The sequence below is a fragment of the Drosophila montana genome, unplaced genomic scaffold (genome assembly GCF_035044405.1).
Source record: "Drosophila montana isolate Dmon_TW-CO22-7 unplaced genomic scaffold, ASM3504440v1 contig_2081_1, whole genome shotgun sequence".
Classification (NCBI taxonomy): Eukaryota; Metazoa; Arthropoda; class Insecta; order Diptera; family Drosophilidae; genus Drosophila; species Drosophila montana.
The window spans coordinates 1,540,746-1,566,203 of record NW_026996991.1 but is presented as its reverse complement, the minus strand read 5'-3'; the positions used below and the strand labels follow the sequence as shown (position 1 = coordinate 1,566,203).

At 45.2% G+C, this 25,458-nt stretch overlaps 4 protein-coding genes and 1 long non-coding RNA gene across 6 annotated transcripts; 2 read left to right on the top strand and 3 right to left on the bottom strand.

Annotated features, from left to right (window-relative positions):
* Nucleotides 1-8,596: 8,596 nt before the first annotated feature.
* Fancm (FA complementation group M) lies at nt 8,597-13,784 on the top strand. Of its 2 annotated transcripts, none has more exons than XM_064680102.1 (5): nt 8,597-9,286; nt 9,403-10,089; nt 10,155-12,434; nt 12,492-12,697; nt 12,761-13,784. In XM_064680102.1, the coding sequence occupies exons 1-5, from the start codon at nt 8,693-8,695 to the stop codon at nt 13,083-13,085; spliced, it is 4,092 nt and encodes a 1,363-aa protein (XP_064536172.1). In that variant the 5' UTR covers nt 8,597-8,692; the 3' UTR covers nt 13,086-13,784. The 2 variants fall into 2 exon arrangements, with proteins under 2 accessions (XP_064536172.1, XP_064536170.1); XM_064680100.1 differs by having other exon boundaries at nt 12,489-12,697.
* On the bottom strand, nt 13,539-16,388 carry Tsp68C (Tetraspanin 68C). The gene is made up of 3 exons (XM_064680095.1): nt 16,332-16,388; nt 13,836-14,909; nt 13,539-13,637 (listed from the first exon to the last, which is right to left on the bottom strand). The coding sequence occupies exons 1-2, from the start codon at nt 16,386-16,388 to the stop codon at nt 13,854-13,856; spliced, it is 1,113 nt and encodes a 370-aa protein (XP_064536165.1). The 3' UTR covers nt 13,539-13,637; nt 13,836-13,853.
* A 2,384-nt stretch (nt 16,389-18,772) lies between these two features.
* LOC135426808 (uncharacterized) lies at nt 18,773-22,992 on the top strand. Its single transcript, XM_064680103.1, has 6 exons — nt 18,773-20,076; nt 20,715-20,895; nt 20,954-21,431; nt 21,629-21,814; nt 21,868-22,446; nt 22,506-22,992. Exons 1-6 carry the CDS (start codon nt 18,889-18,891, stop codon nt 22,774-22,776), a joined length of 2,883 nt encoding a protein of 960 aa, XP_064536173.1. The 5' UTR covers nt 18,773-18,888; the 3' UTR covers nt 22,777-22,992.
* LOC135426809 (uncharacterized) lies at nt 21,200-21,758 on the bottom strand. Its single transcript, XR_010435962.1, has 2 exons — nt 21,619-21,758; nt 21,200-21,560 (listed from the first exon to the last, which is right to left on the bottom strand). It is a non-coding gene; the product is annotated as an uncharacterized LOC135426809 (long non-coding RNA).
* Nucleotides 22,993-23,146: 154 nt separating the features above from the next.
* Elp4 (Elongator complex protein 4) lies at nt 23,147-25,319 on the bottom strand. Its single transcript, XM_064680099.1, has 4 exons — nt 24,981-25,319; nt 24,054-24,919; nt 23,755-23,989; nt 23,147-23,686 (listed from the first exon to the last, which is right to left on the bottom strand). The coding sequence occupies exons 1-4, from the start codon at nt 25,129-25,131 to the stop codon at nt 23,583-23,585; spliced, it is 1,356 nt and encodes a 451-aa protein (XP_064536169.1). The 5' UTR covers nt 25,132-25,319; the 3' UTR covers nt 23,147-23,582.
* Between the last annotated feature and the right edge of the window lie 139 nt (nt 25,320-25,458).

Sequence of the window (25,458 nt, the reverse complement as noted above, 5' to 3'; positions counted from 1 at the left end):
TGTTGTTGTGCTTATTTGTTGTCCAGTTTGGGGCGACTTTTATAAATTGACTTCATTTTCGTTACGGTCTGTTTTTCCACATCTTTGAGCTGCTGCTGCTGTTGTTGTCGTTGTTGTTTTCCCTGCAATCATTTTCCAATGAAATGTGTCATGATGTGTGCATGTGTGTTTTGTGTGTGGCCTTGATTGATTTCGACACAGAGCTGGAGGTAAAAATTAATTTTTTCTTTTGCGCTCAACTCAAATCTGTGACATGTGAATGTGCATAGAAGGTGTGTGTGCGCAATTCATTTTCTTTGACAATTGACAGCTATCGAATAGTTATCGGACAAATTTATCGAATGCATAATAAATAACAACCAAATATAGGCAGCTAATTGTTATATGTTACGCTCGCCAGTCACACAATAGATTGCAGCTACGTTAACCATTTACGGATGCGATGCAAAGCAGATGAATATATTTAATATTAATAGAATATTTAACGCTCTCGGGAAGGCAAGCGCAAGTGATGAGAGAGAGAGGGAGAGAAGGAGAAAGCGCGTAATCCTTAATATATTTATAGTCTGTTAAACGCTTGCGGATGAGACTGAAAACAGAAACAATGTGAAATGGAATAATAAATGTGACATTAACAAAGAGAAGATCAAATGCGCTTTAAAGGATGAAAACGAGTGAGAGCGAATCAGAACAATGAATGAGATGGTAACAAAGAGAACATCAAATGCACCTAAATTAATAAAAGCGAGAGAGTGAGAGCGTGCATACTACGTTTACGGATACATTTCAAAGCGGAAATGAAGAAAAATCGAAAATAAATGGGAGCATGCATCGAAAAATGTAAGCGAATGAAATTCAAATGCTGGCGAGAAACTGAGTGCGACACCATTATACATTCACTCAAATACCATTCATAATTCGTGCTAAAATTTAGGACGTGCAATGGTAATAGCATTCAACGTTTACGTTTACGGATACAATTCAAAGCGGAAATGAAGAAAATTTAACTGTCCCCATAAGTGTAAATGGGAGCGTTAACGTTAACGAATGGGACTCAAATGCGACTAAGTGCGATGCTATAATACCCAGAGGCCATCCATAATTAATGCTAGAATTTAGAGCTGCATTTTTCTCCGAGTGTATCGTGCACACTTACAAACTGTATGTGCATGTCGTACACAGTCCATCTTCATATCAGTCGCTTTGAATAGTTCTCGGCGTACTGGAACGTAGCTAAACACAGTTAGCCTAGATTTGGTCATAGCTGCATTTTGATAGAGAGATTGCAAGTCGACGACCTGGGGCACCCCCGCTCCAAATTCCGGAGCCCGGTTCAAACAATGGGCGGGCATTCATCTTTACGTAATTTGAACAGATAAAAAATGTTTGCCTGAAACAAAACAGAAAAGTGAAAGTCTAACTGGCGCAGGTCGCGGAGTCCCTCACAAAAATTAAAAACAAAAAAAAAACACATTTCAAAGATAATTACTATGCATCAGAAAAGCGAACAAGGCGAACATCGCGTCGCGTCGAGTCGCGTCTTTGGCATGCCATAAAATTAATGAATGAATATGAAAATATTGAGCTGGTACCAACCTCTCTCCCCCCACCCCCCACTATACACCCCCAAAGACAGTGTACAGCAAAAGTATCTGAACTTTGGCAACAATTGTTGCCCGCTGTCTAAACCAGTTTCGCGTTTCACATTTGTCGAGCCAATTCGAAATGAATAAAAAAAAATATGTTGCAGGAAATTCATTTGTGCCAAAACCAAAAAAAAAAACAAAACGGGAGATCATTTTTATAAACGAAATTTAAATAATTTTAAAATAAAACCAGGCAGCGAACGCACATTTTATTATATATAAAACAAAGGCGTGCAGCGAACAGACTTGAGCGAAGTTTGAATACGCTTTCCTTTTTTTTTTTTTTTTCAGCCTTAACTCTAGCATTTGCCACATGATATTAGTATAAAATATGTGTTTAAATGATCAGGAAATGGCACTCGGAGTATTATTTATGTATATGTATCTGAACAATAAAAAGTAAAGTTCCGGGTTCGAACCTCAGGCTGGCATAACGATGTAGCATGCTCCTGGTATGTAAATAGTCTAAGTGATAGCTGGTTACCAGATCCAATATATATATTACCTAAAATAACAAGGGTTCAAGTGTTTTGGTGGGTAGAGTTCGACTGCTAGATACCCTGTAGTCGAAATGTAATCAATATTTAATGACCTTTGGAAAATACAAAGTAATAGTTAAGAGTATTTATCAATTGCAGCTCATTTCCAATTCAATATTTCCAATTTGTATTTCCTCTTAGCATCATTAGCTATCCAAAACACAAACATCATTACCAACTACTAATGCTTGTCAAGTCTAGGGTATATTTAGTTATTGGACTAGAAAAATTCCCACGCTGAGGCAAATATCAGCACAAACGTTTCACTTGTTGTTGGTTTATTTCTGCTTTGGGATTTATTAAAAAATGCAATCCAGACCAGTTTCAGCTGAGCGTACACTGCGCGAAAACCCGAGTTCTTTACTATAAAATGAATGGGCTAGCTAGCTTCGGGTCTATATAAAAGCGTGTGGAAATAAGCATTTCTAATATAGCCAATGATTTCATAAGCTTGAAAGGACGTTTGTGCTTGCTTTCAACACAAAATGCTAGACTTTTTCGTCGAGTGTATTATATCAATATTGTATAATAGATATATATGTATTTATATATATAGATATCGTAGGGTCCTTTGCCTGTTATGCCTCATTGGGCCACAGAGCCTTGGACCATTGCATAGTTAACGGGCCATGCAAAGAAAATATATTTCATCAGCTAGCTGCAAATGTATCTGACAGATACGCGTGCCGTCCTCGCCAGTCTCTCGGTCTCTAAGAGTGTGTTTTTTTCTAAATCGTTTCTCAAATCTTCGAAGATATATATATAATACACATAAACACGCGCAGCACAAGCGACAGCAAGCGAGTTTCTTTATGCTGTATGTCTATCTATACCTCGAATTGTAGGTAGTACATACAGATACATTTGTATATACGATATATACCTGCAAGTGTGTATGTGTGTGTGTGTGTGTGTGTGTGCGCCCAACTGATTTATATTAACCGAAAAAATGTACAGAGCAAATGCTGCTGCTGCTGCCGTCGCTGCTGCTGCTGGCGTCGGCGCAACGCACGTTTGATGTTGTAGATACTTTTGTTGTTGCTGTAGATACTTTTGTTGTTGCTGGCCAGCCAAGTGCGAGTGTATCTCGGGCCTCGACAACAACGACGACGTCGACGACGCCACTCAGCACGTTCATTATGGCATTTTGTCAGATACAAAATTCAGATTCTCGGGCGCGCGCGCGTGTATATGTGTGTGTGTGTGTGTGTGAGTAGCTGTGTGTGTGTGTGTTGCTGCTGCTGTGGTTTGTTGCGCGATAAGCATACGGATATGTCAGTTAATTATTTGTTTATATTTTTCCCTTTTTTACTTTTTGCTGCCTTTTTTTTATATATACACAAAGTACATGTGTTTATTCTTGCAGTGTATGTGTATGTAAGCGTTAGTACATATCATATATATATATATATATATATTATTGTCGCCGCTGAATATATATATATATACAATATATATATATATATGTATGCATGTTCATGTTCTGTTTAAGATTTTATGCTGATTAAAGCACTCTTTGCCCGCGAATTTTTATAATTTTGCAATTAAATTTTTTAAAGAGTGTTTGTATTCAAACGTTTTACAACACTTAAGATTAGTTCAGCTGGGTATAAATATACATACAACACTTAAATTTTCGACTCGCTTCCTAATTAAATTCTTCCCAAAATGTAGTTAAGCATACATCAGGTGAGCCTTAACATCCCTTAAAGAAAATCTTCTATTTTCATAGCATTTTCTATGTCTTTTAAACTTATCCGACCCGAGTTTATGTCAGCTAAGTCCTCAATTACTTTAATCGATTTGATAAAAAGTAACTTAAATTAAGTTTAAAGTTCGCGAATAGCAAACTTTTAAAAATCTTCAAATGACGTTAACAGCGCCGAGGCAAGCCCACCCCCACATCACCCCATACACGAATGCCACGCCCCTTTTGCAACGAGTCGCGAGCGCCCCCACTCGGTTTGCGTGCAGATGTTTTGCAGCAAGTGCAGCTGCAACTGTTGGCGCTGCGGCAGCAGCGGCAACGAAACAGGCGACTAGAAAGAAAGCGCAAGCAAAAAAGCTCCACAATACACACACATACTCGCGCACACAACAATGCACACCGTGTTAGGATGGGGGGAAGGGGGGGGGGGCGCATTGACGCTGATGAAGAAAGCCATAAACCGGTGCAAATAGTTGTTGTTGCTGTTGTCGTTGTCTCTGTTGCCGTGGCCGTCTCTGGCTTTGGCTGCGGCTCTTGGCAATTTCGATATGCAACATGCAGCGTGCAACTAATCGCAACAGCTGAGCGCCTGTTACGCAGCGTCTGCCGAACACCTGGAATGGGGCATACAATTTCGGGATAGCCGCAGCAAACGACAGCAGCAACAGCACAGGGAATACAATACACCGCAAAAAAGAGTTGAGTTTCAATTTTAAACAAAATTGTGTATGTTTTTTATATATAAAACCAGCTTGGCATTTTGAGACTTAAATTAAATTTAATAAAAAAAGAAAAGAGATTCACTAATAAAAGATATTTTTATTATTGTAATTAAGTTTAAACGCGCTGACGACAAAAAATAACGAAAAATGCGTTTGGTTCAGGGCGGAGTCGAACCAGGGGTCACGCGTTTGCCAATCGTCAGTCTTTCCATTGAGCTGCTCCTTGCAACCAAACTACTCTGGGGAAACTGAGTAGCCAGAGGATTCGAACCACAAATTTTGTGTTTTAAGAAGCGTTGCTTACTCAGCTACGTCCGCCAAAAGATTTTAATCCAACTTTGTTTTTCATTTTAAGGAAAATACGCATACATTTTAAAGCTTAAGTTAATTTTCGCTGAGTGTATTTAATGTTTAAGCGAGAGAAAAAGCAGACCTCGTCAAACGAATTGTTCAATTGACCTAGTCTTTTAGGCAGCTGAAAAAAGAGGTTGTTGGTTCGAATCTCAGGCTAGTGTTATAATAACAATTGTTAAGAAAGTAATAATAGATCAAGAACTAGAATAACAATATAAATAAAGACAACATCTTTTGCGTGATGCGCAGTTTTAGCTGCAGCTTTGCTCAAGGGCTGTCTTCGAGTCGTTGTTGATGTTGTTGTTGTTGTTGTTGTTATTGAGGGGATGTTTCGCATCGGTTCAACTTGCATTGAACGCGAGGGTTCACTGTCCCAAACTGTGGGAGAAGCAGCGACAACAGCAGCAAAGCTTTGGCAAAACCTGTTTGCTCGCCCAGCGGCAGCGGCTGTAGAAGCGGGGCCAAGCAAGGGGCAGGCGGCAGACGGCAGGCAGCAGGCGGACGGCTGGCAGCATTGACCTCAACTGAGTCAACGACAAAATATGCCAGTCCGCAGGCCGCAGGGATCAGGCAATCGAAATAATGCAGAACATGGTGCGAAATATTTAATACAGAAATGCCACAGCCAAATGGCTAAAAAGAAGCTGCTGCAACACGGCTGCTGTTGCCAGTTGTTGTTGTTGTGGTTGTTTTTGGTGTTGTTGCAACTGCAGGCGAAACCAGTTTTGGAGTCAAATACTATCCCAATGCGGCGCATCTCTCGCTTAGGCCACCTACATTTGTGTAGGCCTTAGACAACGGCTAAGCCTAAGCTGCGGCTATAGCTGCTCAGCTTAATTGGGTCATTCACTTGCTCGACAAAACACACACACATGCACACACAACATTTGAGCCAGAGCAACTTCCGGTACAACAAGACGCAGACACATTCGAGGCAAAGACAGCAGACAGGGAGAGAGAGCGCTAGAGAATTCGAGCGTGCAAAGTGCGAGAGCGAGACAGCGTGCGCAAAGCTATGGAAGCGACTCGAAGCATGGGTAAAGTCTTTAATCCATAAAGACTAGTACATATCCGATACGCGCAACGCCGGGCAATTCTTCTGGTATAACATATTTCTCAAAGCATTCACGTTGTTCGGGGTTTTCTTCATTGATTGAGCCTCTTGAATTTCTGTTATCTTTACAAATAATTTTTCAATATTTAGCCTCTAAAATTTGACTTTATAATCTATAATAAGGCCAGGCCCTAAATTTTTCCGTCCAATATCATGCCAAATGTCCAATTTTTGTACACGTAATGCTCCCAAGTGCCAGGTCCTTAAACTGCCGTAACATTTTCAGAATTAATAATTAAAACATATCTTTTAACCTTATAAAACTCATAAAAGCATTGACCAACTTATCTTGTCCGAAATAAACAAACATCTCTCTCTTCCGCGTTCTCTCTCTCTTCCTCTCTTTTATATTTTTTTCTTAGTTCCTTTAATACTGTTTTGTGAATTTGATTGATTTGATCGGCATCCGCATCGAACGTTAGCTGGAATGTGAGAGAGCACTTTCTCTGCCTTTCCACGTACTCCGCTCTCTCGCTCTCTGAGCTACAAAAAAAAAGGATCAAGCAAGGACAGCAGCGTACCAGCAGCAGCCGAGCCAAAGACCGAAAAAGAGGGCTAAAGAGCGAGAGAGAGAGAAGCAGAGTCAACAAGAAAAAGGCAAATAAAATGTTAACCTAACCAAAGCCTTAAAAACTCAACCGACAACTTTTCGAGTCAGCAAACGCTGCCAGCGTCGACGGCGACGACGACGTCGACAGCAGCAGCACATCCATCATTCGTCGTAGTGTGCAATGCGAGCTAAACTCCAAAGAAAATCCAGGCAATTGTTTCTAGAGAGCAACAAGAACAACAACAACAAACTGCAATCGCCGTTTCGCAAGCGCTCTTCGAATTGCTTTGTTACGAGGGTTGCCATACAGTTTAATGGCTGTCATTAGCTTTTATATAGATTTTTGAGTGCCATAGTGTTTAGCTTTTCTTTGTCTGAGGCAGACTCAGACTTTGCTAAGCTGCCCTCGCACCAATTTGATAATCGCATTAAGCAACACTGTTGTTGTTTATTTGTTGTTGTTACTGTTGGAGTTATAGTAGACCCACTTAAACTGGTCCGCAGCTTGATCTATTTTTAGTTTACCCGAAAGCTTTTACAAAGCTCTTGCAAAAGTTCACAAGCGCAACGGAACGGCAATCAATGTGAAGTAGTTAATGGCCAAGGTCTTGATTCGCCCACCCACACACACAGGTATACGGACACACGCACACGCACACACAATAAGTAAGGAGCAGAAAATAAAGAGAAAGAGGTATACAAATAAGAAGCAGCAACAGCGCAGCTTTTGTCACTTACCCAACATTATTAGCACGGGGCTTGGCGATAATCCAATTTGATTTTTTTTTATTAGTTTGTCATTTCAATGAGTACGACGCGCACAAAAACAACTACAACGACAAAATTATTAGATTGCAAACAACAACAACAACAACAACAAGAGCAGCACGGAAATCAGTTCAAAATTGCGGCCGCTGCTACTACGTGTGTGTGTGTTTAAAAATCAAAACAAAACACGACAAAAACACACACACACACAAAGTGAGAGAGCGACGGCCACTGAGAGTGCGAACATAGAAAAAGAACAACAACAACAACATTAAATTAAGCTGCGATCCCTGCCGCTGTACAGTGTTGTTGTTGTTATTGTTGCTATTATTGCTGCTGTTGCTCTTGTTGTTTCTTATGGCTGCCGTTTGTTTTGACTGCAACATGTTGAATGTTGCAGCCAATACACAAGCACACACACACACACACACATACACAACACACACGCACTCACACTGCGTCCAGAGACTGGCCCTAACGGTAAATGTAAAAACAACTCAAGCAGCGCATAAATGAAACTCGCAATAAATATGTATATGAAAATATTTGATAAGCTGCATTTGAATTAATTAACACATTTAACATAAGCAATTGCACTTTGCATACGCAGCGGGTTGTTTTTTTGTTGTTGTTTGTTTTGGGATCACACCAAAAGGACGCGCGCGTATAAACTCACAAATGTATTGGGAAGCCATACAATTTTATGTATTATATTTAAATTTTGCTCACTTTGTTAAACACACAATAAACACTAAACGTACACAGTTCTTGTCTGTTAAATGTTCGGTTTATTAAACGTAAATATGCGCGTGAAATATACGAAACACCAAAAAGGGTATAAAAAAACACCGCGTACGTGCTCTGCATACAACAGAAAAAAAAGCGGCACTGACGTGGTGTGACCGTACTTGGTAAACCGTATATTGCCACAGTGCAGTTAGCACACACCAAAAAAAGGCCGAACAGCGAGCAGTGCTGCAAAGAGCCACTCATAAACGATATATCGAATTGATTAACGTGCTGTTACAGCTTAAACTTTGATTTTAAATGGAAGCTAAATATGCCACATCATTAAATATATTTAATGCACTTTGATCTTTGTTACAAACAAAACAATTTCAGTGTATTCTGCATATTGTTAGTGGTATCGATAAGTTCGCGCTTCAAAAATACCAAAAACCCAGCCGATCTGGCAACCTGCACAGCTGTTTAAGTTTGCAATTTTTTATACATATATGTTATCGTTTTGCAATTTTATGTTTACAAATTTATTTGCATTTTAAATGCAAACATGAACAACGACTGGCCAGGCGACGACGCCACATTCGATTTGGCATTAAATGATGAAGCCTTGGGTAAACTACTAGATGCACCAACTCAGCAGCTGCCAAACATTAATCCAGAGTTCGAGGGCTTCGATGAGAGCGTCGGCGATAATTGGCTCTATCCGAGCAATTTGCCGCTTCGCTCGTATCAGCACAGCATTGTCCAGGCGGCGCTCTATCGGAACACCCTGGTGGTGCTGCCTACGGGACTGGGCAAGACCTTCATTGCATCCGTGGTGATGTATAATCTGTATCGCTGGTATCCCGAGAGCAAGCTGATTTTTATGGCGCCAACTCGTCCCCTGGTCTCACAGCAGATTGCCGCCTGTCAGAAGATAATGCCCTTTCCCGCCGAGGATACGGTGGAGCTAACGGGCCGTTTGCCGCGTGCCAAGCGCGCTGAGCTGTGGCTGAGCAAGCGTGTCTTCTTCGCCACGCCTCAGGTGGTGCAGTCGGATATGCTGGACACGGGCGATGGCATGCAGTTTCCATTCATGTCCATCAAGCTGCTGGTGGTAGATGAGGCGCACAGGGCCAAAGGACGATATGCATACACACAGGTGGGGGCTGCTAAAGCTAGCCAATACACTCGGCTTTGCCTAGGCAAAGTGTTTCCTACGGCTTCATTGATTCCGAGTCAGTCAATCATATTGTTAATCTAGCTTCAATCACACAGGTAACGGAATCCATCATGGCGCGCAATCCATACTTCCGCATGCTGGCCCTGTCCGCGACGCCTGGACGCACCATGGACGATGTGGCAGCTGTGTGTCGAAATCTGTACATCTCGCATCTGGAGGTGCGATGGGAGGAATCGATTGATGTGCGGCAATACGTGCATAAACGCAGCATGCGCACAATTGTTGTGCCGCTCAAGGATCGCATCAAGGAGCCGCGTGCGCGCCTGCTGGAAATCATCGATCCCTATCTGCGCCAGCTGATTGCGGCAAATGTGCTGAAGAGCGCACGTGGCAACATCTCGCGCAATAATCTGCTGTACGATCAGAGCCGCTTCCAGGAGCGCGTCGCCAACGGGGAACGTCATCCGGAGCATAGTCTGATTGTCAGCAATTTCGCCATGTGCATCAGCCTGTATCATGCCATGGAGCTGCTCGAGCGGCACGGCCTGCGCGTCTTTGTCAACAATTTCGATGCGGACGAGCATGGACGGGATAAGTTTGTGCTGAAGGATGTGGCGCTCAGGGAGCTAGTGGAACACGTGCGCCAGCAGCTGGGCTCCAATCCCCTCGACTTTTCCACGCACGCCATGACCAATGGCCAGGTGGCGCCGCTGCCTGCAAGCCTGGACTTTGGACATCCCAAATACGAGCAGGCGCGTCAGGTGCTGCTCCAGCACTTCGAGGTGAGTCTGTGTTTTATTCCAAGAACTACTTGGGTTCTTATGTAAATCCTTTTGTGCCATTCCAGTCGCATGCCGATTCGCGTGCCATTGTCTTCTGCGAGTATCGTGAGTCCGTGATGCTGATTCAACGTTTACTGCTGCAGCACAGGCCGCTGGTGCGTCCGCGTTGCTTTGTAGGCCAAAGCTCCGGGGGCAGTGGGATTTGTGCCCTTACCCAGAAGGAGCAGCTGCAGATAATGTCGGACTTTCGCCAGGGCATTTCTAATGTGCTGGTTGCCACCTCGATTGGCGAGGAGGGCCTCGACGTGGGCGAGGTGGAGCTGATTGTGTGCTTCGATATATGCAGTTCGAACCCGACACGTTTTGTGCAGCGCATTGGACGCACGGGCCGGCAGAAGCGGGGCGACGTAGTCATGCTGGTCACTGAGGGACGGGAGCAGCAGCTGCTGAAGGAGATGCTGGCCAACAAGGATCAAACGAATCGCAAGCTCTTGCAATCGACGCTGGTCAAAAGCGCTTTGTATCAGCACGCACCACGACTCGTGCCGCCGCAGTTTCACCCGCGATGCGAGCAGCGTTTCATGGAGCCGGCACAAGTCAAGCCGCAGCCACCGTCGCCTGCGTCCAAGGCGCGCGGCAAGCAGCCAAAGCAGGCAACGGTCGGGTGCCAGGATCTGCGCAAATATTTTAAACAAAGCCAGGACAGGTTTCTGCAGGGCGAGCCCACCTATAAGACGAGCGCGGCCTCGCAGCAGCTGCTGCAGGAGCAGGCGGCGCGGCACAGCGTGCCGATCAAGAACTTTCTGCTGGACACGCAGCCGGGCACCCCACCCGAGGCAACGGCTCCAGCCGATGCGATCAGCCCAACAAGCAGCAGCCAGGAACGGATGCAGCGTCTACGGAAGATTACGCGCCTGCTGCAGGCCACAAAACCGCTGGTGAGTGACTCGCAGCGCAATCAGGATTTGCAGGCGCAGCTGCAGGACAAGCAGCTTCCGGCTGCACTCAAGCTTTATCTGCTGGAATCCAATGTCGGCTTCGTGCGCGATATCCATGCCAAGATGCTGGAGCAACTGCAGCGGCAGCTGCCGGCGGCGCGTTTGAACTCACGACAGCAGCGCACGCGACGCATCTACGAGCTGCTGCAGGCGGTCTGCGGCGAGCACCTGGAGCGGCTCCTGCAGCCGGAGTCAAGCGGAGCGGAGCTGACCCTGCAGGATTTGCTGCAGCCAGTCGATGAGCAGCAGCGCTTTGAGGCGGACTGCGTGGATATATTTGCGGGTCTGCGGGAGCAGGGCCTGTGTGCGGATAACCATGAGCTGCTGCAGCAGCAATTGGAGCAGCTGGAGCTGCGTCGTCTGGAGCAGACTATGAAGGAGCAGCTGGGCGACGAGTCGACGGGCATCTACGAGGATTGGCAGGAGCAGCAGCTGGCGGAGCAGGACTCGCTGCTGGCAGACGCTTCTGTCTATCAAAGCCAATGGGCGAACTCGGTGCAGACCGCGGAGCACAGCTCCACGCCGCTGCGAGTGAAGCAGCTGCCACTGGAAGATGACTCCAGGGTGGAGTCCAGCCAGCTGAGCGCCAATCTGAGTCGCCTCAATTGCCTGATGAGTGCGGCAAGCACGCCACTCAACAAAAAGCTGGACAAGCACTCGCTGCTGGCAGAGCTAGATGAAGATCTGTCCACATTTGATGAACTGGCCAATCAGCAGCAGCAAGAATGCCAGCCCAAAGCCGCTGAAACCATGCCGGAGGCACACGACATCGATCTCAATGATTTCTTAGAACCGCTGCCCGAGGAGCAGCTGCTGCAGCAACAGGAGAATCAGCCGCTCGCCTTGTCAGCGGCAATCACGCCGCGCAACCTATCGCCTGATCTGTTCTCGGAGGACTCCACGTCGCCCTGCAAACCCACAACAACAGCGCCTGCTGCAGCCAAAAGCTTAGCCGCCAAACTGGCTGCCAAGTCCACAGTTGCTGTGCCCGCTGAACACTCGCCGGTGCGGGCCAGTGCGCCCGTTGGCCAGGAGAAATCGCCCAGCATTTTTGAGAATTATCTGCGCAGCATGCGGGGGCGTGGTCACCTGTCCAAGGAGGCGCAACGTATACATCGGATGACCAGCTTGGCAGCTGTTAATGGAGCTGAAGCTGGTGCCGCGCCTGGCCAGGAAGAGGAGGATTCACCAATTGTGCGACGCCGGCCAGCTAAGCGCAAGATCTATGACACATTCGACGAAGTGGATGAGGAGGAGCAGGAGCAGGCCAAGGATGAGTCAAAGTGCGTGCTCGCCACGCAGCTTATGGCGGAGGACAGCTTTGAGCAGGTGCCCGCCACTCAGCTGGTAAGTGCACCAAATCCCTCATTAGTTCCATGTCCAATAATTCCTTATGTTTAGCAGGAGCTGGTGACGCCGCCGCGTCGCAAACGCGCCAGGTTCAATGCGTTCGTCTTGCAGGAGGCGGAGCAAAGTGGCTCCGATCACGAGGAAGATGAGGATGCGGAACGCACCTACGGCGCTTACCTCAGGGACTCCGTTATTGTGTCCAGCGAGGATGAAGGGCACAACGATACCACGACACATGCCATGTACCTGCAGGCGATGAAGTAAGTCTTGGCTCGCCTGAGTTGCCATTTACCCAACTGATACCATGTCTATGTCTTTGCCAGGAGTCCAGTGCATCGTCCGGGTGCCTTTAAAATGCCTGCACCGCGTGCATTCCACGATGAATCGATTTTCTCCCAGCCCGTGGAGGCGGAGCCATCGCAATATTATCCCTGCTCGTTTGTGGTGAGTGATGAGAGCGAGGCGGATGAGAAGCACGACCTATCCGAGTGCCCGCTGGAGCGTGCCGAGCGCATTCTGAAGGAGCAGCGACGCCAGAGACGTCGTGGCGCCCCAATCGACCAGAAGCCGCCAGTTGTCAGGAGCAAGCGGCGGCGCATTCACACGCTGAGCGATTCCAGTGACGATGATGTTGTCTACGTTAAATGATTGAGCCTTCTCTTGTGTATACCCTATTATTTACCGAATTTATTCCCTTTTTAGACACAGGCTTAACGTGCTCCAGAGACGATGTCAATTGATATTTCCAAGTTCTGCCAGCTCTTTATATACACTACCTCTCTGTTGTATACTCTATACTTTACTTCCTTTATACCCTGTACAGACTCAGGCTTAACGAGCTCCAGAGACGATGTTGATGTTGTCTGTCAATTGACTATTCCAAGTACTGCCAGCTCTGCTTTATATACACTAGCTCTCTGTTGTATACCCTATACTTTACTTCATTTATACCCTGTACAGACTCAGGCTTATGTTATAGGGTGACGTTATCTTTGTTAAATGATTAACCCGAGTGCGACTAGCTCTGCTTTATTTAAGGTGCCATAATGCATACCCTATAACATTAACTTCAGTTAGTTTATACCCTGTAAAGTCTCAGGTTTTTCGATTGTGATTTAACGCATTAGTTAAAGTACTTTATTTTACGTGTTTGTTTAATACTTTGGTTTTTATATGTATGTGGTTCCAGTTGTGCAGGAGCTTCAAAGAGAATAATTAAGAAAATTTCGTTCGTTTAGTCTTTAGTATTGTGCCATGTACCTTAAATCAAATCTGTGAATCTACTTTAAAGATGTTAGTTTTGATGTGCCTATTATGATAATAATAATGTTTTATATCATTTTGCAAGTCCCTATGCATTTTAAATGGGGCGTAAAAAGGTTTGAAGAGTCCGCTCACCTGTTCCGGGGGCGCCTCCTAGACCAAGTAGCTGCGCGCTGGCGTCTGATAGTCGCTGGCAATGGGCTTGAAGGTCGTGTTATGGCGCTGCTTGTAGAGATCCCTGGGCTGGACGTACAGCTCCTTGAAGTCCTCGCTGCTCACATGCCGGCTGTCCGAGCCCAGGCACATGCCGCCACTTTGGCCATGGCCGCGCAGCTGCACCTCCGACTCGTAAATGTTGTCGACGAGCGCCTGGCGCGACTTGGCCGTGGTGCGGCGTCTGCCCTTCTGGCTGAATGCCTGGGAGCGCGGACCACTGTCCAGTCTGGCGCGCCGGGACGCAATGCCCGTGCAGGTGAGTATAATGCCCAGCAGCACACTGAACTCGACCAGCGCCAGGACAAGACTGGCGGCCAGAAAAATGCCATACTGCTCGCGATACCAGCCATCCAGATGCACCAGGCAGGATTCTGTGTAGCGCTCCCGCTCGTAGACGGACCGTTCCAGCGCCTGACACTGCGTCTCATTGGCGGGCTTGGGATCGAGAAAGGCCAGCGGCTGTGGCGCATTGGCCAGCACGCAACAGCTGAGCGGAACGGGCCAGTTGCGCTGGCCATAGCTCTGGAGGCGCCACAACGAGTTATCGTAGTCCAAGGAACTTCTCATGCCGCAGCATCCGAAACGGGTTTGGGCCAGGTCCATGGCATTAGTGAACTGCTCCTGGCCGGGCACGCCATAATTGCGCTGCAGCGCCTTCACCATCTGCCCCTCGTCCAAGCTGATGCCCAGGCAGTGCGGCCAGAGTGTGATGGCCAGGCAAATGACAGACTCCGCCAGCAGCAGCACCACCACGCTCAGAAAGTAGATGCTGAGGAAGCAGTAGGTGTGCAGGCAGCTCGCCCAGAAGCCCAGCACCGCGGCCAGCACAGCCGCAAATCCGGCTATGGCCAGACCCAGTGCGATGTAGTAGAGCAGCGGCTGGGGCAGGGCGTTCAGCTGTTCGCTGGGCGCAGCCAGGAGGCGTGACAACAAAATGCGTTTGCTATCCGTATAGAGATAACAGCCTGCCACAATCAGCAGCGTGCCACAGAGCTGCAAGAGAGCGAGAGAGCGGGAGAGAGAGGGAGAGAGTGTGTAAACAAAAGACAACATCTATTATTATTATTATTATTGTTGTTGTTGTTGCTGTTGTTGTTGTTGTGTGAAAAGCATGAGGTCTGCGCGCACGCAACGGAAGTTGGAGCTCGCCTGCCCCCATTAACCCCTGCCCATTTCCTATATTAGATGTTACCTGTTTTCAAATACCCTGTACCCAATGGTGAGGGTGTTGCTCAGATGAAACGTCTGTACCTCTCGATATATGCCACGATCTCAGAGACTCTGACCAACCCACAATTTTGTCTTGATTTTTGGTATAACAAAACATTTGAATATCATCTTTAAGCCTCGAACATTTCTGAATGATCTGACTATAGACAGAAAAGTTATCTAGCGATAAAAATTAAGTTATTTTCATCAAGCTGTCTACAGGATATCTGCTAGTCATATACCCTTGACTGGAGTTGTTTACTGGTGCCAAGCTGCGCCTGCGCTTGGTCCGCCCGTTTGGCAGCCAAAAAGCGTTGGCGAAAAACTTTTGGACTCCTCCTCCACCAACTCCTCCGCCCAGCTGCCTAATTCAAATAGTTTCAATCAGCCAAGCAGAACATAAAATAATACAACAAAATCGAGCAAGCAAAATAGTGTAAAATGCAAGAGAGACGAAGAGCGTATGCTCTAACAAACTCAGGTGTGTGGCGGGAAGATAGGAGTTGAGTGGACCCGAGATAAGATAAGTTGAAAAACTGATCTTATGTCAACTATTTGGGTGGTTATTTTGTTAACTTAGCTGGGAAAACTGATTTAGTTTTAGAGAAGTCCTCGTTACTTTACGGTGAGATAACTTATTAGAGAAGTTGCTGGTTCAAATCGCAGGCCAGAAACCCTTTAGGTTTCTTAGAAACTGGCCAAGGTATCACAGTGCTTTTTATTTACCTTATTCCTGACTTCTTTTTAGACTTCTTTCATCAGGAACTATTCCAGTTCTTAATTTTATGTGAAGTTCGTAAGGGAAAACATTATTTATTTATTATTGGTCGACAGAAATGAGTGTCTTCCTAATTGTTTAATACAATACAATATTATGAAAATTAAATGTTTGAAGCCTAGTTAGAAAACACAATTTTCTAATAGCATAACCGACCGATGGAGGTGTTTTATTTGCCCGTCCGGGCTATAAAGGGCGATTATGTCCTAACTCTCAAGTGTTTTTTTTTTAATTTTGAAAATATTCTTGTAAACTTCATCATATAACCATGGTACCCCTTAGTTTACACCCAACTGAACTGAAACAAATGGAGTTTTACACAGGTAATTTGGGCAGCTTGTGACGAGTATAGGGCCTAGATTTCACCTCATCTATATATATATATATAGTATATATAGTATATCTATGTATACCTCTGCAAGACTTACCAAAAACAGAAGGTTGCAAAAGTTGAGCACAAACTTGTGATTGAAACAGCGCCCCATTTCGCTGTTGTTGTGGGTGTTTCTTAATTAATTAAGTGAATTTTAAGACAATTGAGCGGTCAGCGTTTTGTGGCATGTGGCAAGTCGCGTTCGTTTCACATAAATTGTTCTTTTCTTTATGTCATTTCTGCGGCTGGGCAGCTGTTTAAGTGGAAATGCACAAAATGCAGCGACAGCGATTTTCAATTTTCAACGGCTTTTCTTTTTTTTTTATATAACCAAACGACGCGCTTGACGGATGAACGTTAACTGAAATGTCCAAAGTTGCGGCAGCAGCAATTTTGCTGCCCCAAGTTGTGGCAAGTTCACGCGCGAGCGTTAAGGCAGAGCCCAGCCAAGCTCTAACGCTCACATTTCTGTTTACGATCACGTTCTGCCTCTCTCTCTCTCTCTCTCTCTTACTCTCACAGACGCTCTCTCCCGCATTCGCTCTTCCTCTCTCATTCTTTTGCTCGGTTGCGTCTGCAGCTGCAGTCAAATGGAACCGTTTGTAAACAATGGAGCAACAACAACAACAACAACAACAGCAACAGCCATGGGAGCTGGTCAGAACTCTGCATGGAAAACTTGTTGGACAGGCTTATCTTTCTATGCGCGACGGCTGCTTTGAATGTTGTAAAACATGGCAAATAGATGTGGCTAAAATATATTAAGACATTAATTATTATTGCTACATTTGTTTATTAATTATTTTCACCATGCAATTTTGTACGTTTAACTTTTGACACACAACTAAAAAAGACGCTTTATTTTGCGCGACGAGAAGACACGAGAACAAATTACAGTTCTTTCGACAAAGTACCGCTGCAAGCATGTTCGAATATCGAAAGGAATCAAGTGCAAGGCAAAACCGGCGAGAGCAGCCTTTGCTGTTGCTGGCTTATCTAGTTAACGTGCAGACTCAGCACAGCTACTGTTCAAACATTTGGAGCAACTCTCGCAAATGCTCAATACGGAGCGTGTTCTTTGCCTTTTTGGAGACACTTTAATTGCATTTTCTTGTTGACCTGCGCTTGGTGCGCTCTCTTTACACACTCTCTCCCACTTGGACTCCCACTCTCGCGCACTCTTTCGCTGCCCACTTTACCGTTGTGATCCACATGGCGCTGGCATTTCCGCTGCCGCTGCGTAATACGCATAGCCCTTCCCTGCCCTACCCCGCCCCGCAAGCACATTAAATCATTCATTACTTCACTCATTTGGGATTGGGGTCAAAGCTGTTGTGGGCGCAACCACTTGCCAAGGGTTGCCTGGGCAATTAGAAATCACCACAGCAGCAGCAGCAGCAGCAGCGGCAAAGATGCAAAGTGTAGCCGCTCCAGAATAAGTGCATAGAACTAATCCAAACTGGGCGCTGGGGTTAAGAGGTGCAGCGTTCAATGAACTTGAACATTTGGGTAATGTGGGTGGAAAGCAGATGAGTTAGGGAATTTGTCAAAAAGAGTTTAACTTGAGAACAACCCGATTCATTCATTGGGCTCCATTTGCCAATGCTTCCATTAGAGATTTATCTCTATATATAAAACTCTTTGTCCTGACAGACTGACTGATTGACTGACTGACTGATTGGTGGTCAACGCACAGCCCATACCGTTAGAGCTAGGAATCTGCAATTTTCACTGCAGTTACATTATGTGATGAAGGTGCACGTTAAGACGGGGTTTATCATCCGATCGGCCTCATTTTCAAAGATCTTTGTTCAAAAGAGGGGTGTTTCACACTTTTCGATAAATTCATTCTTCCTTGGTGGAAATGGGGGTCAAAGACGTGTTGCGCTCAAATTCATTTCCAAGGATCTGTATGGAAAACATCTGAAACGTGTTTCACACTTCTCGCAAAATAAAAGCTTCCTGGGTGGAAAGAGTGATTCTACGTGTTTCAGGATTTGGAAAATTTCGCCCGCAACCATGGTAAATTGGCGGAAAACGTTTGTGTGAAAGTTGTTTGATTACCATGGTTTAAAACTAATTTTCAAATATCTTTGAGAGGGGGTATACCCCCCGCTATTATCCTATATAGACATAGTTCGAAATTTTCCACTTCCATAACTCGGTCAAATCTCATCCGATTTTCACGATGTTTAGGTCTTTGTCCATTGGTTGATCTAAATCTGGCAAAATTGTTCTTGCTCAAAATTCATGTGAAAATGTTACCCTCAAATATCCAATACACACTTAGGTCAAAATTTCCCACCCCTATAATTCGGCCAAATCTTAGCACAGGCAATATCGGGGATTACGCGCTCGTAATATATAAAGTGGATTCGATGTGGATAAGAAAAGATAAATATATTTAAAAGAATTCTTGCCAAAATTTTACGAAAACCGAATGCAAAGAATGGTTAAATTTCCCATTGAAATTTGAGTCAAAACTAAAAATATTGTGCCCTATAAGTTTAAGTCGAAAACTTATATACATATATTTATATTTTTGTATAGGATATAAACACAGTTTTGGTGCATAAGCTAAGAACAGTTGCCATCATTTAGAAGACAAAAAAATGCAAATACAAAAGCCAGAGGAAAATGGCCAGCTGGAAAATGGAGAAAATGTGGAAATGGACAACATGCTGTGCGACCTCATCGACATACACAAGGTGAAGGGCAACGAGGAGGCACTGAAGCGTGTCCTGCAGAGCATCTACAGCCAGCTGAATAGCAGCCACGAGGTCAAGTTTGGCACCAAGCTCTATGACAAGCTCATCTCGGTGGTGATCGCGGACAGGGGCAACGAGCATGTGAATCGGGAGCAGATCTCCAAGGTGCTTGACGCTGTCCAGGCGCATGCACGTCAATTTCCCTGGCCGGGATTGTGTCTGCTCCGCAAACTCTCCTCGATATCGCTGTGCGAATCCATAGGCGCCGAGGGGGATCAGCTGGCGGGCGCGCAACTGCATCCGCATGCTGGCCAAATACTGGAGCATCTGTTAGATGACTTTGTGCGAGAGCTCGGGCTGGAGTGCACCTGCTCGCCGCAGCTGTTCACAGTGATCCAGAATCTGTTGCAGTCGGAGCTGAGCGAGAACCGCCAGCTGGCCTATTCCATAATGCGGAAGCTGCTGCTCAGCATAGAGAAGTGCCATGAGAATAATAAGGATTGCGACAAGGACTGTCCGCAGGTGCAGGAGGCGCTGAAGTGCGTGGAGCCCCACTGGCCGGCCTATATAGTCATCATGGAGCAGCTGGAGCAGCAGGATTCGCACTTGGTGCTGCCCATGCTGAGCGGCCACCTGCCACGCTTTGTGGCAAGCAGCCAGGACAACGATTGGCTCAGCTGGCTGGAAATCCTGTATCTGAGACTACTCGATAATCAAAACCAGTTTGTCGTGCGCTGGACTCTGGAATACTTTCTGCTACACTCCAACATCACGGAGCTGCGTCGTGTCAATCTGCTGACCAAATTCCTGGATGCCACCAACAAAACTGAGCTGTACGATGCCGAGGATTACATGCTGCCGGAGCTGAATATCAAGGCGTTTGTCCAGAATAGTGGCACGCTGCAGTTCCTCGAGTCGCTGGTCACTGTACCCTGGCAAAGTCTGCCGCTGCTCCACTGGCTGCGCAGCATGCATCCTCGCCAGCCGCATGTGGCCAAGAGCTTGCTCTTGAAGATTTGTGGACGTGTCAGGTCGTTGCAGCATGAAACTCTCCGTTATGAGGCGCAAAATCGCATGTTTGACATATTCGAGGTGAGTTTGAGCCCGCTCCAAATTGAGGTTATGCGCTTTTGAGGTTATGTGTATAAGGTTTTGAGGTTAGGTTTCATAAAATACGGAAAAGTGTGTTGCAAAAGGGTCTTATAATCGATAGAGCAACTGTTTGGGATAAACCTCTATCCGTTTTCTCTGATTAGTTGATTGACTGACTGATGACGAACGCCTAGCCCAAACCATTAGAGATATAAAGGTGAAATTTCTCAGAAAATCTACCACCTTTTAATATATTCACACTCTGCGTTATAAGGCGCAAAATCACATGTTAGACATATTCGAGGTGAGTTTGAGCCTATTTCAAATTGAGGTTATGCGCTTTTGAAGTTTTGTGTATAGGGTTTTGAGGTTAGGTTTCATAAAATGCGGAACAATATTTGCAAAATGGTCTTATAATCGATATTTTGTAAATAAGAGAACAATTTTTTGGTATTAATCTCTATCGTTTTTTCTGATTGTTTGATTGACTGACTGATGATGAACGCCTAGTCGAAACCAAGGAGATATATAGGTGAACTTTTTACCTTTAAATTAATTAATATGAGATTATGAGATATTATCGCTCACGGGCAGAAAATTCACCGCCTATTAATAACTTCACACTATTTTTATTTCAGCCCACAATTGAGAGCTTCTCTCTGGGCGATTATATACAGTTTATGAAGGCACTTTGCAGCACTAGTGATAATTTTTGTAGGGATCACAAACGTTTTACAGCAAAAATTACGAGCTGCACAAATATAACTGAGGAAATGGTCTATTTCGACAAAGCCCTGTTCACGATGATTTTTCGCACAGGTAAAAGCAACCATAGTTTGAATTATCTAGTTTTAATTGAACTGTATTATCTGTTTAGATGTCAAGGTAGGAATCGAGCTGCATAAGCAACTGAGCCAATTGCCCAGGGCTCAGCATGGCTGGTGGCGTCTATTCTCTTTCTTTTTCAGCTTGAAACTCGAGTGTCCCAGTGAGCGAATGCATATTCTCGACTTTTATCAGGAGATCTATGATTTAAACATAGATGTGCTCGAACGTATAACAGATCTTAAAGAACTGCAGCAATATCTTGTCGAAAAGCTCAAATGTGAAACGGATGAGGAGATCAGTTTTGTGCAGCACCGAGCTGTCGATTGGTTTACTTGTGAGAAACTCATTAGTTGGAAGCAATTGGACGAGATGAGCATCAAGCCCGGCGACTTACTTAGTCAAGGCACCATTCTAACAGCCCAACGTATAGCGACTTTATTAAACAATATCGAGGCTAGATTAGAGGATGAGAGCATACTTAAATCCCTAATGGCATATCTAAAACAATATCCGGACAGTGTTTTGGTGTAAGTCTCACTCTTAATATTGGATACGAAACGAACTTCCCATCCGTCTGTATAAACGGGGCGATCTCAGAGTTCAAACTGCTTCCCATTTCAACAGTCTTTTAGTATACACAGATTAAGAAAAGTTGACTGGAAACAGGGTATCATTTAGTCGATCAGTCAAGTTGTTTCAGTTGTTTCCACTTACCCTCTTGCAGCGCCACGGCCATTGTGAAGTACGCCTCTACGCATTGGCCCATTGAGGAAAGCGATCAGATCCTAAACGAGCTGCTCGAAGCCAGCCAGTTCCTGAACATAAACGTCCTGTGCTGCACAAAGAGTGTGCCCACAGCGCTGCTTATACGCGGCATACTCTCGGGCAATCCACTCTCTGGCGAAAAATGGTGAGTAGAGAAGTTCCCATTTCAATCTTAATTAATTCTCCGTACTCACACAGCATCGAATATGGTTATCTGATCAATCAGTATAATTATTTCTTTACCAGCTGTAGAAAACGCGATAGTTATATTAATTTTGTTATTGAAGGTAAAACCGATACGAACCCACTTCTAGAGGAACTGCTGCGCATCAACAACGAGATGACCGAGAAGAAACAGAATTATCAGGAGAACTCCAAGGAGCATCGCATTAAAATGCGTATCGCCAGGGCATTGCTGAGGATCACATTCAAAAGTTCTAGTTTCTGGTCGGATCAGTTGTGGCTGGCGCTTCTGGCTGCCAACGAGCGGGAGAATGTCCGATATATGTACGAGTGCCTGTTGGCTCGTTGTCTGCCCAACGTGGAGCTGCTATTGAAACGTCTGCAGCAGTTGGCCGCGCTTAAGGCCTGCCAGCAGCTGTCCTTAATCTCCGTGCTGCACATCTACTGCCTCAGCAAGTACAATCAGATCAAAGTCGAGCAGCTGCAGCGTATTATCGATCTGCTATTGCCGCTTACGATGACCAAGGATCTGGAGATCAGACTGTTCGCCCAACTGGTTTTGCACAGGCTGCTGGTGCAGTTCGAGGACAGCAAGTATAAATAGCTTGACAGCATCATTGAACCTGATTAACGGGCTCACATTCCATTTTCAGCATCAAGCTGCCTGGCGTTACCAACATGAAGCTGGCCATTGAGGGCAGCTTGGGCCACAAGCTCCTCGAATGCCAGCACGAGGGCCGCCTGCTGCTGCCCAAGATATGCTACCAGACTCCAGATGGGCTACAGGCAGCCGATTTTATACTATATATGACATATGCGCCGTGCGACGAATACTTTGCCGATGCGCTGCGGCCGAATATGAAACTGAAATCGGAACTGGGCAAATATCGCAGCAGTCTCAAGATTAAAGTTGTGCCGGGTTAGTCAGCTACCCCAAGGGAAACCCTGCAAATATTTTAAGAAAGTTAAGATAAGTTATAAGATATTGAAGAATTTAAATACATACCATAGTTTTTTAGAATAGGCTGCACTTAAATTGCTACTTCTAAGCGTAAAAAAATCATTAAAAAACCACAAAAATAAATATACATATAACATATTCAAATATTAGTAAATAAAATATTTAACAAAAAATGAAAACCAATTGCAGTTGTACTTAAAATTTGTGTATAATTGTAATAAAAAAAACCAAATTATATAAAAACTACTTTTAAAAAAATTTCAATGGCTTTTTGTTGTTGTTTTAATACATATAACTACATAAAATCTTACAAATTTTGCTCGCATCTCTTCGTTTTTGTTTTGTTTTGTTTTTTTTGGAAAATAGTTTTCGCATGCACACAGAACGTATATATGGAAATTTTGGGCGCACTCTGTATACAATATTCTGTTATTATTATTAACTATTTAAAATAAGAAAACTTGTAAAATTGGTTGTACTAACGGCGTCAGCGTCTAATAAACGCCAAACGCTCTATATTGTATATATAATTGGTAATTGTTTTATAACTTTTTCAGCATTTGCATTTGCTGTGGCTTTCTTTTCTTCTTTTTTTTTTGGGTTGATTTTGAGGCCAAATAATGAGTTGGTTTGTTGTACAAAAGATTTGATTTGCATTCGCACAGCTTTGGGATTTTTTGTTTGCGCAGAGACAGAGTATAAAATTAGGTTTAATGAAACAACCAACAAAACGTGGTGGCAATGGCCATAATATCGGGCCAAACAGGCACTAGAAATCCATGGAAACATTTGAATTGACCGGCACATTGGCGCTGCAGTTGGGCAAGGCCATCATATCAGCAGCTGCCCCCTGCTCCGACGTCTCCTGCAGCTCTGCAACGATAATTAAAACACATTCAACAGGTTTTTGGAGGGTTGTAATCGGGTGCAGCAGCTCCTACCTGGTGGCAGATGCAGTTTCTCAATGACAAACTTCTTGCGGCGCAGCTTAAATGCCAGATCCGTGGTCTCGGGCATGTGCACGGCCAGCGTATTGATGGCGCTCATCTTGTGCAGATGCAACAGGCCGCTGTACTCCTTGAAGGCCGGATGCGTTTCACGCTCGGAGCCGGCAAACGATTCCAGCTCAATGGCATAGTCGACCAATTGACGTATCTTGGGCACCAAGCTGGTTTCCTATGGATCAACGAAAAATATTAATCATTAATAATATTTATATATATATAGATTGATTACTCACGTATTTGGCTATCAGATGCATGGGCATTGTGATGAAACAGACGGCGGTGCAGCTGCGCACGCTGGCGCGCAATATGGTTAGAAACTTGAGCAGATCCTCGGCAAAATGCTCATCGTACCAGAGTGGGGAGCCCAACGAGGTGAGGCAGACGCGGCACAGATTCTTCTGCTGCACATTGGTGCCCGGCTCGAAGCTCTCATCGTTCAGCAGCAGCTGCAGATAGTCGAGCAGGCGGCCATAGCGTGGATTGTAGAAGAAATGTGGCTGAGCGGCTGGCGGCGATGCAGTTGCAGTCGCAGTTGCAGTTGTTGTTGCGGCTGTGCTTGTTGCATTGTTGGCAGTGCTGTTGTCCGTGATAGCATTGTCATTGTTATTGTTGTTGTTGTTGTTGCTGGCAGTGCTTTGGGCGTCGAGCTGAACAACTGGAGCTGCTTCATCGCCGCTTGCAGCAGCAGTTGGCTCCAGAGAGCTGGAGGAGTTGCATATGTCATCCTCTTGGACAACAATGTTGGCTTTGTTGTTGTCATCCCAGATGGTGGCTTGGGCATAGGAGAGCATCATCGGTTCCATGTGCTCCATCAAATTGAAATGATGTCCAATTTTGGCAGTGGCCTGCTCCGAATTGACCAGCGGCAAGTCGCTGTAGCGAAAGGCAATGCGCAGCCCATTTTTATCCGCCGGCTGCTCTTGCTCCTGGCGCTGCTCCTGCTCCACCTCCTCGTCGGTCAGCGGCTTGGGCAGACGACGCAGCATTTCCGCTGGCAAATCGTCCAGGCTGCCCAGAAATATCTCCTGCTTGGACAGCACGCCCTCCGCCAAGAAGTACTTGACCAGCACCTTGGCGTGCGTCATAAATCGATCCTCCTCTGCGCGAACAACAGTTAGAATATCAGATAGCCATTACTGCGTTTCACAGTTTCCACTTACCAATCAGGCATATCGAGCCGATGGGCAGTCCGCCGCCTAAAATCAGATCGAGCGATGGATTACCGCTGGAGGTGATCACCTGGGCGGTGTGGGGGCTTGTGCGTGTGCCACGGATTGGTTTTTGCACGGTCCGTTTGCGAAAACTCGTCATGTCTCAACAATTTTCCACTATTGCGTTACGTTTATCAGTTCTCTTTTTTGTTTGCCGGGAAAAAGAAGACGGAATGTGTGCAAGGGAAAAATGTGCTAAAAATGGACACCAACTCTACTTGGTATTAAATACTTGAATATTCTTTGGCGTGACAATAATCCATGCCTAATGCGTGAATAGCTTGAACTTTATTTGATTAAAACACTGTATAAATGTAAATAAAATAAAATGTTATATATAATTGTCATTTAATGTGCATTTATAAGACGTGGTGACAGTTTTAACTATGCTTTTAAATTCATGTGTGCAAATTGCCTTAAAATCGAC